Here is a 13,822-nt window from a genome sequence, read left to right as displayed (position 1 = left end):
GACAGAAGATTAATGTGTTATTTTATTAGGATTTTATGAAGCAACAACATAGGCCCCATAACAATGCTTTAGGTGACAGAAAAACCGGTCGGGGACAAACTCGAGGCCCTCAGACCCGACATGATCGGTCTATATAAGACAGGGGAAATGAACCGCGGGTGTAGGGGTGGGGGGTACACATCTATCGCCTCTTTCACACAAAGGTATCACGTCGCGGAGCCAATGTGCTTTTATCTGGGGGGGGAGGGAAGGGGTGGTAAGGGAAGAAGGGGGGGGGTAGATTAATGTTGATTACAGAGATGAGAAAAGTGAGATGATGAAGTGAGGATGGTGGGAAGGGAGTCTAGAAGATGTCGAAGTGCAAGTGAGCAAACGGATCGCACAAGTGGCCATGGGTATCACTGATTAGCTCCGAAATGGAGCATCAAAGTGTTGATACATCTGGGAATGTGTGTTACTGAGTTAATATACGATATAGCCAAAGGCTGGTTCGAATTAAAAACAAGCAGAACATTTCGAAAACAAATCAAAGAATATCTCCCTAAAGCACTGAAAAACACTTTATAGTGTTGTCTCTGCTAAAAGTGACATTGTGCAGAAGTACAATGCAAATGAAGCGGTGAATCCCTGATACAGGTATGAACTTAAGTCATAGGTTGTTAGCGGGACGGTGGTGGTGCAGATAATGTGGAAATTATCTCTCTTGGTCGAACAGCAGGGCTCCACAGTGTTTGTATCTACATGTGCGCATGCGTGGGACTTGTACGGCTGGTAGAATTTTGTTTTATAGAAACGTTCGCATACTGAATTATAGGTTAGGTAAGCAGACTTTTTTGTTTCTGGGCTGTGGGGAAGAAGAAAAAATAACAAGTGGCAATCGGTTTCCAAAACAGGGCTGGGCCCCTCCTAGGTCAACTCAGTCTACAACAGTATCCACCACAGTGTGTCAACCTTGCCTCTCGGAAGACAATGGCTGGCCAAGTGTTGCTCTGGCCTCACAGGAAAATCTTGGCATTGTGGATGTTGATGATAGTACACTCCCCAAGCACATGTAACTACTTGTGTCAGTCCACCGCTGGATGAGTGCCTCCCCCCATGCGGCGCGGGTCGTGGGGGTTATTTCACCTACTTCACCACGCTGTGCCAGTGCGGTTTGGTGAAGGCGGAGAGAATAGACGCGTGAGCATAGAAGTATAGGACAACAATTAATTTTGCTGTACTTTTCCAAGCAGTGTGGACAAATGGGGACTCTACTTCCAAATTCACAAGTAGTGACCACATGTTTACCTTTATAACCATTCACCGCCATTCTTCATGCAAATCAAACGTATTCACTGACGAGATGCTTACCATCCGTACTCTCCTCCTCTCCATCCGACTCAAAGAACGGTTCGCAGTCATTGATCGGCGAGTCTTCATCCATGACAAACAGACCTGTACACACACACAGAAACCACTGTTAAACCGCTGACTAACGGAAACGCACGAGCATGCATGCACGGGCTATGATCGAATGAGCGCAGACAAACATTCATCATCTGAAATTATGGCTAGCTTTAGAGCCTGGCAAAAAATAAAACGAGAGTGGGCTTCCTCCCATGAAGGGCGAATAAGAAAAGCATCGGCCCCCATGCCAGATTAAATTTCCCCATGCATGTGCTAACTTTTGTCATCAGCAATGCTCCACACGTTTGATTATCCGATATATGAACAATTGGACGTGTGTACGTTTGGACTTGCTCGTGGATGTATCAACATACGAAAGAAGTTCAACACATGCACATACAAACCACCCAACTTAATAGAGTCATGCTGCAGTCAAGGTCTTTTAAAGTGGGGGAAGCTTGAGGTGGAGCAGATAAAAAATGAGGCCAAGACAGAGCAGTGGAGCCTCATCAGGACACAACACGGAGCCCCGAAGTCGCGGGTATCCTTCTCATCTCGGCAATTGTTAAATCATTCATCAAGATTAGAACTATACTTCTTAAGTTCGAATACCAAGTCCACAAAATTTATGACAGGTTCTGATTTTATTATCGATTAAAACTGTGATTTTTGTTACAAGCCGCTTGATGTTTTGGGCCTTTGGGCCTGTGCTCAGAAACTAGTTTAAAAAATGCTGGAATCATCAGCCTTGTTATTTAGGATCGCACAAAAAGCATAACATTGGCAGAGATGAAAAGACAGAACCACTCATTCACATACAGATTCAAAGTGCGTTTCTTCTGGAAAGATACCTGAAAGGATCTGAACAAAGACAAACGACCATAAGATGTTTTTGGGTTAGATCGCGTAAATATATAAATGTGTCGTTAAAACCCGCCACCACCCGACACAGCCAACTAGTAAGGGTTGTCATGTAAACAAAACATGCCATTCGTCACTAGTACTGTCACAGTACTAGTAAACAGAACATGCCAATTCGACAGTGACGAATTGGCATGTTCTGTTTACATGACAACCCTTACTAGTTGGCTGTGTCGGGTGGTGGCGGGTTTTAACGACACATTTATATATTTACGCGATCTAACCCAAAAACCTCTATTATGGAGGATATTGGTCGCGAAAGCCTACGTGTTAAAAAGACAAACAATTACCCCTTGTTGGCATTTCCTGATGTAAGAAAAAAAAAGACAAGTGCACAGAAAAAGCCTACATGCACATTGATTGGCAAAACTCCACACAGATATGGTATAGGACACAGGAATGGCATCAACCGTATTACACAAAATCCTTTATCTGCACTGTGCTGAAAGGGCTTCAGAGCGTTATGGATGGGTTTTATAGTCAGGAACACGCTTTACTTCCCCCAGCATCCCCATGCTGTCACGCGTTGGCCCCGCTCAAGCGTAGACTAAAGACCTTTCTTTTTTCCCCTCTGACAATGAACGACTGCCTCTCTGTCCACGTGATAAATATGCCAAATGTTCTGTACAGCGTCTTGAGATGTGATTACATTTTGGATGCTATATAGAGCCACGTTGTTGTATTGTATTTGAACCGCCCAACTTCGCAGTACATTGAACATGCCAAAGCCTGTTGGTGAGACTCAGAAGATGTGAAATTGGTGCAGTGTGCATTGCTGGATAACACCGGTCCAAAATGCCCTCTGGTTGGTATACTTGAAAGTCATTTTATTTTTGTAAGATAATTTTTTTCCTTCTCTTGCTTGCCAATTATTCATACACTAGCTTTACTACCCGACTTCGCCCGAGACTTGGATTCTTGTCTTGGATTAATACACGGCCTACGTGGAGGGTTATGGAGGGGATGTGTGACGTCAGCAGGCACACTGCGTGACGCTTCCGCATGCGGGTGACATCACAGATCTGACGTCGCCACTCACTTGGCATGCAAAATATATCCATTATTGCGCCCCCCCCCAAAATACAAGTCTATTGTTATACTTTTTGCATTGTGTACAGTCTGGAAACTACCCACATGCCAAATTTCAAGTTTGTTGCATGTCGGGAAGTATGCTACAGACACACATTCACAAATTTCCCTTATATATAGATAAAACAAACAACCTAATAAGGCAGACTGACCCCTTCATTGTGCCATGGTGTAATGGTTTTGCACACTGAACTTATCTCCTGGCAATTGCGCAACTTTCTGAATCCTCCCTCCGCCTCGATCTATCCAGCTGTGTAAATGGCTACACCACAGTCAATGAATCTGTAGGTCACGTGTGGTGGGGGTAAAGAGTGGATTCTCCCACACAGTCCAAGACGTTTGGCCACCGTGGAAGAGTAGGCCAAAAATACCCTCTGTAGTTGCTCTCTATAACTGCCTCTAGGCGGAGGCCCTTCCGCCAGCAGTGGCATGAGCGAGCAGTTCCAGAGCTGTGCATTTTTGCATTTTGGCTGGGTCACAATTGAAAAAGAGCCCACCAACTCAATGGGTCTCACCCGACAAACTGACACATCGTGGATTTTACCAGTGACGGCAATTAAAGATTCTCCAAGCACTCCAAGTCATGGGATTGAAGTATGCCCCGACCACCACACCCAGTCAATATCACATGCGTGCACGGTTTTCCCGAGCCACATGGATTGTGTGGGAACGAGCGCTATGGCAGCAATCCAAAATTAACAAACGTGAATGCTGCGAGTGCCACTGGTTATTGCCAACGATTGGACGAGCAATCTCCTGTGATTTAAACGTCTGCCACATAAAGCTGGAGCACTCCCGGACATCCTCCCAACACACACTGTCCTGCCCTGAACTTTTGTAAACGTGCTCCGGGCAATATTTCATTGCCCTGTATAAAGTGTCAACCACTTGTAAATCTTATTTAAAAGTACCCAATGCAAATATTACTCGACGATTTTAACAAAGGCTGGCTTTATGTTTCTGTAACCCCGGACTTTTTACTCATCAATGTACATCAAATTTTACGACTATTACTGTTACAATAGCAAGTCCGCTGAATATCGCACACACCAGCAAACCCATGATCAGCCAGCAATAAAATACATGTAAAACATAAAATATGAACGTAGCACTTGTAAAGATAGAGCAAACTCTTTTATATCTAGCATGTGAGCACTGCCACTCAGTATTGCTACGGTAGTGTTAGTCACCGGAATATAATTAGAATTTTTATGTTAAAAAGGCCTCTGCAAATATCACGCGGATTCATTGTATATTTAAAAACTGTAAACACGTATTAAAAGCATAATTGGCATATCCATGGGACAGGTGACGCACGGTGAAACGAGGTGACGCATACCCCCAAGTGAGCGTTGTAGCAGCAAGGGTTGTTGGAACAGGGAGGTACGTGAAACTCACAAACCCCCTGGGATGCAAGATGGCTAGAAGATGGATGCACAGCAAGTAGGCTTGTCAATCTGTTTGTGTGGAACTTTGAGTATTAACCCCCCCCCCCTGCATTAATGCGTTTTCTCCAGGTGCTTCAGCTTCTGTCTACAATCAACATATTCCTTACAAAACAATTGGTCAAACATCCCAAACCAGAACCCTCCGGGACAAGAGTTGTGTGCCTCTAAGGCTTTCCTGAAAACGGAAATTGCATTAGTACTGATGTTACGTGCCTTAAAGCAGCATATGTAGTTAAACATTATTTAAGCTCAATGAACGTTCAAGCAAACAGATGTGACAATGTAGGCATCGTAGATCTGTTTTTATGGGTGACCACCTTCTGAAGTCACTTTGTTCACAAATCTATAACTGCCTCCTGGTGTTTATATTACAAGTCAGAAAGTTTTCCCAAGAGAAGCCACTGAGCACAGCACACAAAATAACCTCTTTAAAATTAATGTTCTATAGCATGTACCGCGGCACGTGCAAATATAGTCTCTCGACAGACATCTGTTCGAATCTAAATTAAACACCAACAGAGTGAGCTTAGTTGCATTTGATTGTTTGTTAAGCTTTCCTTCACCCTGGCGGTTGCCTCTTTCATAACCGGCAGGGGGTGTAGTTTCCAATAATGTATCGACCCCATATACCCATCACCTAGCAAGGAGAAAATAGCGATACTTCTCCATGTCATGACGACAGAGCGCTAAGAATGTCACGGTTTTGAGTTATGATGATGACGCTCCTGTTGAAAGCTGGAATTGCGAGATTTTAACTCCCTCGCCTGGTATAGAGGTCGTGTGTTCGATCCCAACCCCAACCGTTGTATACCTGGAGTTTGCATGTTCTCCCCGTGGTCGCGTGAAATTTTCTCCAGGTCCTCCGTTTTTTCCCTCCACATTTAGAAAAATGCATTTCGAGTATTTGGCTGCTATCAATTTCCACATAAGCCACTTCGTTTTGCCATCATTTGTGGCCAGGTCGCTTCTGAAATAAAGATATTTAGCTTGTGGGCCTTACCTGGTCAAATAAAAAATAGTTTAATGTTTTTTACATCATTGTCATTTTCTTATTACTTCCGCAGGTTTATATACGAGCAGCATTTGAATTGCCACAAATGGGAAACTAATGTGTTGCATAAAAGCCGCTAGTGTGAATACTATAGTGTGGCAAAATGGGGCTTTTGCTATAGACTGCAGGCTACTGGCACTGTCACTAAAGCATGTGCATCCTCCAAGCAGGTCACTCTCCTCCAGAGGTCGCAAACGGGTTTTGATTCCTTACCCGTACCCGGCCGCACCAGGGTCGCAAACGGGTACCCGATACCCGTACCCTACCCGATACCCGGCTACCCGTACCCGGCCGGGTAACGGGTAGGGGTACCCGATTGCGACCTCTGGGATGAAGCCATGTTGCAGGTGCGGGTGGGTTGATTCTAGGAACTTGAATTGTGAGAAGAGACAAGATGTTGGGAAATGAGTGACAAATGGTTACTCACCAGTGACTCACGGCTTACCCGTACCCGGCCGCACCAGGGTCGCAAACGGGTACCCGTACCTGGCTGGGTACGGGTAGCCAGGTATCGGGTAGGGTACAGGTATCGGGTACCCGGTTGCGACCTCTGCTCTCCTCTAATCGAGCCCCTGCAGACCAAACCGTGCTCTCGAAAAACAAGAAAAATTGACTCAAATCCAAAGATCAACATTGACGTCGTGTACCTTTTGAGATGCAGGCAACAAGCCAGCACCTCAAAAGGTACTGTACATCAGTTTTGTGATCAGTTTTCCCGACAGCGACATCTCTGCTTCGTTTCATACCATGACCCAGATGTTTATTATGCAACAGGTGTGCACCGTGAAGCCGACTATCATTGCCACACTTGTTTTTTTTTACAAGGGCAGGGGGGATAAGGCGTCACACCTGCACACAAGTCACCACAACACCAGGTGCTGCTGCCGGTAATCAATGCATTTCTCAATTAGCATTTTCTCCTTTGCTGGAGTTGGCACGGCAGGTTACAAGACAGAACTGTTAACAAGGCCTCCTCTTGCCTAAACAGTGCAGAGCAGCCCCGGTGCAACCTCGGCAGAGCATCTGTGTCACCGTGAAAACACTGCTGCCCGTCAATGACACGAGTAGCTCTTGATGAAAAGTCAACAGCTGTCATTCTGATTTAAAGCTTTCATGACTGCAGGGATTCATATTCTTGGTTCTTTCGGTAAAGTCACGTAGAAGGGATATAATAAAATAATAATAAAATAAAACAAAGCAAAAATTCTGACGACGAATATAGCTGTCATTCTGTTTGGGGAATTGGCCCTGCCGTATAAATCTGGAATTTCCACCACGGGCTCAAAATGAACAAGTGAAAATGGGCGCTGCCCTATCTTTGACAAAACAGACACTTTTGACGACACACTCAGTTGCATGACCAGGCATCTAATAAGTCCTACCATAGATTATTCACACGTCATAGGTTACATCAAAGTTACGTTTAACCAGAATGCAGAAAGAAGATACACAGTTGAAGATAATGCCTGTGTTTTACAAATCTAAATTGCAGTTATTCTCCTGTCACTAATCTGCTGAGCAAACTGAATTTTGCAAGGTGAGATTTTGTGTGTTCAAGATAAAAACACATTCAAGCTAGCAGGAACATTGGCTCGATTACCACATCATAAATGTTTATGTCACTCACAGGGAATGGCTCATTCCTTGTCGAAAGGCCTGGTCTACCATTGTGACCCCTGTCAGCTGGTAACCTGTGGCCCTGATTCAGTCTAGACTCTAGGTTCATCACAGAAATGCTCTTCATAAACTTATAAAGTAATCAATAAATATACAAATGCGTGTTCCACTGCTGTGCCAATTTTCTGTTACTGAACTTCTTCGCCTCGCCAACTGCGGAATGTAAAGAGAGTCATCCAACTACAATGCACCATACATCTAACCACAGTGCACAATGCACTGGTGGCGTGACACAATTCATCACCGCCCAGGCTCTATTTCAGCCCATGAGGATTGGCTGATAGGTGTCAAGTTATCTGGCTGCCGATTAGTTTAGGGCAGATCCTGTAAACAACCCGGGGTTGAGTGGATTGCTCATTCGACGGGTTCGCGGGGGTGCGTGTGGAGAGCACGGCAAGGTCACCCTGATATATATGCGCACGTAGGCCTGGCTGTCGTTGCCCGCTGGCGGTGGAGAAATTACGCTGTGGGCTCTTGACAGCTGCTCGGGCTATTAAGGTCCATGCTCTGACTTAACCCCTTTCAATGCCCCCCTCCCCAGAGCCTCGATATCCATCCAAAGGGACATGACCCAAGGTGGGGAGGGGGAATCCAATAGACTGGTCAGTGTGGACAGAGGGCTTTACATGAGGATGCAGTTTAGAAGGTTAAACTGTGAGGACAGGAAGCCGCATCATCAGCATCAGTTACCTATAAATCAGTTCTAGAAGAGCAACCTTCAGGCCACATAGGTGGATCAAGGCAAGTTAGATTTCTTTCGTCAAACCCACAGATGATTCTATAAGCTTAAGTACATGAGCATCCAGTATTTATATAATAAAGCCGATATGTAAAGCAATTATATCTTCATTAGAACATTCTTTTGAATGTCCCCATTACTCTCATTCCATTGATTCAGCCAAGCCGACATATAATACATGAATGTGAGCCTTATTTGGAAAAAAGAACAATTTATTTATGTTGCATTGCTTCTGAACAAGAATGTGCCATTTTTGCATCCTTGTTGCTCTCACCCCGTATACACATTAATACCAGTGTTTATCATAAAAACTGTATCTGTATTTGAGACTTTCTTTCATGGGGATCAATGTCTGACGTTATGCGATGCTATTGGCATAACTGAGTAAAGTACACACAGTTCATATTCTGTACCATGTGCTCAGACCTAATTCTTCCTCATAGTCCATTTCATATTTCTCCCACTCTATAAAGGCATCGCGACTCATCATCGCCTTACGATTATGATGATTCACCGCCTTGCGATGACGAGTCTGGCTTCAAATGAGCACTGCAGCCAGTTAGAATGCACGACCTGAGCCATGCAATCAACATTTCATTTAGTCTTTTGATAACAATAGCTGGGAATTATTTTGACAACCTGTTTCGACGCCTTATTACAAACATCCTGAATGTGCAATTACAGCAAAAACAGAATAATATGCGTTGATGGCGAGGGGAGGGGTCCCATATCAAGACAAATCCTAATCCGTGGCGCGCCGCAGAAGTTAAGACTTAAAATCTTCAGAAAAGAAATCGTACCGACGAGGTGTTGAACACATTACGGAAGGAATTAACCGCACAACTCCCATTAATTTGTGGAAATATCGTGGATTGCAGGAGAAGTACGGCACGTGACGTAATATACGATACATTTATTACAGGATTTTTCTTTAAAATGTTAGATTTAGTTTCCAAGTCAAAAAAATAAAAATGTCAAATTCGTTTCTACTGCACAAATGTCAGCACAGGCAAGCTGTGCCGATTCACAACCAAAAATAATGACATCCAATTCGCAGATTTTAAGATCATGAGTATATTGGATTACTGCTGTGTTTGAAACAAGAGTACAGTACTCCAATCTACAATATCACTGCCTTTACCGAGTCCGTAGTAGTCAGTTCTGCTATAACGCCGCGTGTTGTTTTCATCATGCGAAATGGATATAACACGATGAATGTATTAGGGAACACATTTTTACTAACGCGGATGCAAATTGAATATAATACGACTGTGTGAAAAGAACTACGTCGCGCGAGTAGAAAGAAGTGGTTGTGCGGCTGCCTCGGCATAGCATCACACGAGGTGGGATACTGCTGGATGCTTCTAGATGCTACCCACGCGCCTCACTATTTGTTCAGCCTGCACACGCATCACTCATGTGATCTAAGACTGTGCTTTAACCCATCTTATTTATTATAACACTACTTTACCCATAACGTGGTGTTCTTCTGGAACTTAACTACCATGTTATAGGAAAACAGACTGTACTAAGCCACAACATCTACAATGTTAAGATAGGGTCAATGAACATCAAGTGCCTGGTGTTTTTTTAATTTGAGATTAGCCCAATATTGCATCAGATGCTTCATGGTGTGAAACACTTGGCGTCCATCAAAACAGGAAGCACGGTGGCTCCACAGCACAGTGTGGGAACTCCACTGTAGTCATGGTGAGGCGTTTGTGCTATCGACCTTCGTATCTGCCATGCACATGGAGCCTGAAGACGGAGAAAAAACTGTGGATCTGCTTCCACCAGAAAACAACGTGTGCATCGATAAGCGAATGCAGACCACAGTACTTCTTACTGTATAACCGCCCAAGTCAGTGCAACCTTTCCGCACGATGTTTACATGAACCTAGCAGGCGGTGTTAAAAAAAAAGTATGTTTTTAAACCCTCAAAGGGAAACAGTCGACCGGTTAGCTTGATTTATAACTTTCACATGGCTTTGCAATCGACAAAAGCAGCGTCGATGACAGCTCTCCTCCAGTCTTAACAAAATGCTCATGTGAAAGCCCTCGGTGTTTAGAAGGCACACCCATTGCTTCCTTGCCATCTGTCAAAAACTGAGAATGGTCAGGATGTGGTGGTACCAGTAATGTGAAAAAAAGACAAATGTGAAAATCAACACGCCATGTGTTTATGGCACCCAAATGGCTTACCAACACAGGTCAGCCCGATGGCTCTGTTGCTAACCATTCCTCCCCACATAAACCCAAAATCTTCTAAGTAATTCAATCCATACTATATTATTTCTGAAGTGACATAAGATGCACACTGAAAGGTCTACCCTATGCCGTACCCATAAACAGCATTGTGCATAAATAGCATCGATTGAAAATGTCTTACGTTAGCAACATGTCAAAACAAACCAGTGTCACTATGCACACAAACTAACGTTACAATATTTACTTCCCACTGAAGGTCTAAAGCCAGTTGTTGCAATTCAGCATGACCATGGCAGGAAAGGATAAATCAAATAGTTTTTTTTCCACAAAGTCAAAACGATAACTTATCCATGTCCCCTCGTTTGCCATGTAGTTGGGATATCACGAGCGTCAACACAACACCGCTCTGGGCAGCGGTGGCTATACCCCTCGCCTATAATTATCATCCAGCACTGTGGTGGCAGCAGCGAGGGTTGGTGGACCGCTACACAAACGCCCGTGGACATCCGGGTGCCGTAACCCTGGCTCGCCAGCAGAAGGCAGTGCAGCAAGTGCGTACAAAATGTCCATTCGTCCCATCTGCGTGTTCCCCAAACTTGGCATGCGTGGGTTCTCTGTTTTTCTCCCCACACGTATGAACACTCGTTAATTGCACCGCGTTGTGATGCAGTTGCGTTAATGAAGATATATATATAAAAACACATTATTATTAACATATAGATTGTGTTCAGCTTCACCACAGTGAATCAGGTATGAGTGTGCGCGCTTAGACCTAACATCCTGTGTCGACTTGAGGGCTCAGTGGCACACACGATAAAATTATCACGGTAGGGAACTGCATTGCTACAATAATTACTCATATCTACATTGGAACAATGTTCACATTTTGTGATTTGGGCTATCAATTGCCTCACACTGGCTTCCTCTTGAGAATGGTGTTAAAATAGTTCACCTGCTCTGCACTTTACAACGAAAACACTTTCTTTCCTGGAAAAATTACATTTGTGTTCTTCTTAAAAACACTCCAACACGACGACAAACAAATTCATGGCTCTTTACAAACCGGCTCCAGTGGCCAATGCACCAAACACGAGGCTTCTCAACCGCATAACCATACAGTAAACGACTTTGCAGCGTACACAAGTTCGCAGTGCCGCTCGCATTCAAAACTGCGGCGCGGCTGTGGGAAGTGGTGCTCTGTCGTTTGGCAATAACAGAGGTCTGTGGTTACAATGTCATCACGAGTCATCCACGCAGGCAAGCGGCTTGGGGAGTCCTCGGAGGAGCCAGCAGAGTTGAGCAACAGGTTACATATTGACTCGGCTTGCTGAGCTGCAACATGCTCAGCAAGTGGGGGTGGGGCAGCCAGCCCCCATCCAAGGAAGCCGCTACGCAGAGGCAACCAATCGCATTGATCCACTGCCACACACCCCCTGTTCGGAGGGAGAGTGCAAGAGAAGGGGGGGTGCTTGTTTTTGTTAAAAAAAAAGAGGGCTTGTTTGTTCTGAAGAATGTCTTGAAGCAGTGGCATATGGCTCCGTCAATTAGCTGCCATGGTGGCTGGACAAAATATTAGGCGGATTCCTCACTCTGACGGATAAATCTGGCACAGATGACGGCGAAACCAGGGTGTGTGTGTTTTTTTATAAAGTTTAATAAAGCAGTGCGAAAATCGGGAGGACTTGCGTATTTTTCCCCCATTTTCAATGCTGACAGCCAGACTGGTAAATGAGAAATTTCAATGACGGGAGTAAATTTGATTACACGGACACGTGAGACGTGTGCGTAGTATAACAACCAGCTCAACGTTTGAAATATGAAGGAATACTATACTCTATTGATATTTTAATCAACGACAATGAACAGAGCTTACATCTGATATGGCTGCATAACGCACATGGATCGTGAGTGCCACATTTGATAATGAAATTGGTGGAATGTTTTACATTGATGTAATATATTTTCTTGTTTATTACTAGAATTGTGCGATAGACGATAAAAAATAAATTCTGTCATAGGATGTTTAAACATTGTGCCGTATTAAGAGATATCCAGTGGGTACTCAATTGTTTTAAAATGTGACAATAGCTACTCGCCACACCCGTTCCACGATTGGTATGCACAATCATGGGATTCATACCAAACCTGAAATTATGTGGGTGTCAATTTCCTTCTTCATGTGCGATACATTGAACTATAAACACTACGAATTGCTTGTGCCACATTCCTGTAATAGCCACCACCTGTTCTACAGGACGTTTTATTTGTGTGGTTATTGCGTTTTGTATTTCACTTTCCAATGACCTCTAAAGCAAGTAAATTTTTGATTAAAACTATAAATTAAATTATGTTGAAGCCGTGCCTGGATATGTTTTGGTGCAGCTATGAATCCACTTCCAACCTACTGTCCAATATATTACAATAAAATCTAAGTTAATAAAATATATGAAACCAACATTGTTGCAGCACTATGAAGTCCGCTCAGAATAGCAATTTTAAATCCTCTTCAATTCAACAGCAAATATCACTGGATCCAGTACACGTTACTTTTATTTTCACTTTCTACAGCATAGCATTGCAAGGCAATACTATTTTATGAAAATGTAATCTCAACAAACATGTCTTTCCTCCTCGAATGCCAATATTGTGGCATCTTAATTCTACATGCAATGCACTCCAAACGTACAGTTCTGTGAGGCTATCACGGTATGGATCGAGTCCTTTTCGTTCTCGATGGCAGTCATCAACCCTCATTCTTTTGACTCAAAAACCCAACCACTTCGATGTTTCTGTGAATTCTTCTTCAGGGGTTGAAACGACGCCTGCAATCTGCACCAGGTGCTATGTCTGGATGATGTTCCAGAGTTCCTAGAAGCCACATTCCATCATTGTGGCCCACTGTGAGCCTGGGATTCCATGGTAGCATTGTGCACATTCACAACGCAAACAAGTCCGCTCAACTATGAATACTTCTTACAAAAAGGGCTTTTGGTGTACTCCTACAAGGAATATGTAAACCAACTGCCAAACATGCCTGGACATCCATGAGTTCGAGTACATGTGTGCGTCTGTCCGCTCATACAATGGTGCGTGTCCACAGCGCCTCTCCTACTTAAACGTAAGAAAACGCATATACCCCAGCGAACGTCAAAACACGTTCACTCACTCTGTGGTCTGGTCTCCATCCAGGCATCGTAAATCAGAGCAGTTCAAGATCTGGAGTGCAGTCAGGATGCAAGCTGGAGAAAACACAGAGGTGGGTTTTGTAACTACCAAACGCTTTCAAGCTATATGCCATTGGGC

At 44.0% G+C, this 13,822-nt stretch overlaps 1 protein-coding gene across 2 annotated transcripts in view; it reads right to left on the bottom strand.

The window, feature by feature from the left end:
- Positions 1 to 13,822, bottom strand: part of AKT1S1 (AKT1 substrate 1) — a 54,857-nt gene that overhangs the window by 16,668 nt on the left and 24,367 nt on the right. For both annotated transcript variants that reach the window (XM_078858882.1, XM_078858883.1), the window contains exon 3: positions 1,351 to 1,434. In XM_078858882.1, the coding sequence (XP_078715008.1) occupies positions 1,351 to 1,434 (84 nt within the window). The remainder of the gene's footprint in view (positions 1 to 1,350; positions 1,435 to 13,822) is intronic.

The sequence above is a fragment of the Lampetra fluviatilis genome, chromosome 8 (genome assembly GCF_964198595.1).
Source record: "Lampetra fluviatilis chromosome 8, kcLamFluv1.1, whole genome shotgun sequence".
NCBI classification, from domain to species: domain Eukaryota; kingdom Metazoa; phylum Chordata; class Hyperoartia; order Petromyzontiformes; family Petromyzontidae; genus Lampetra; species Lampetra fluviatilis.
This window is presented reverse-complemented; position numbering and strand designations above follow the sequence as displayed.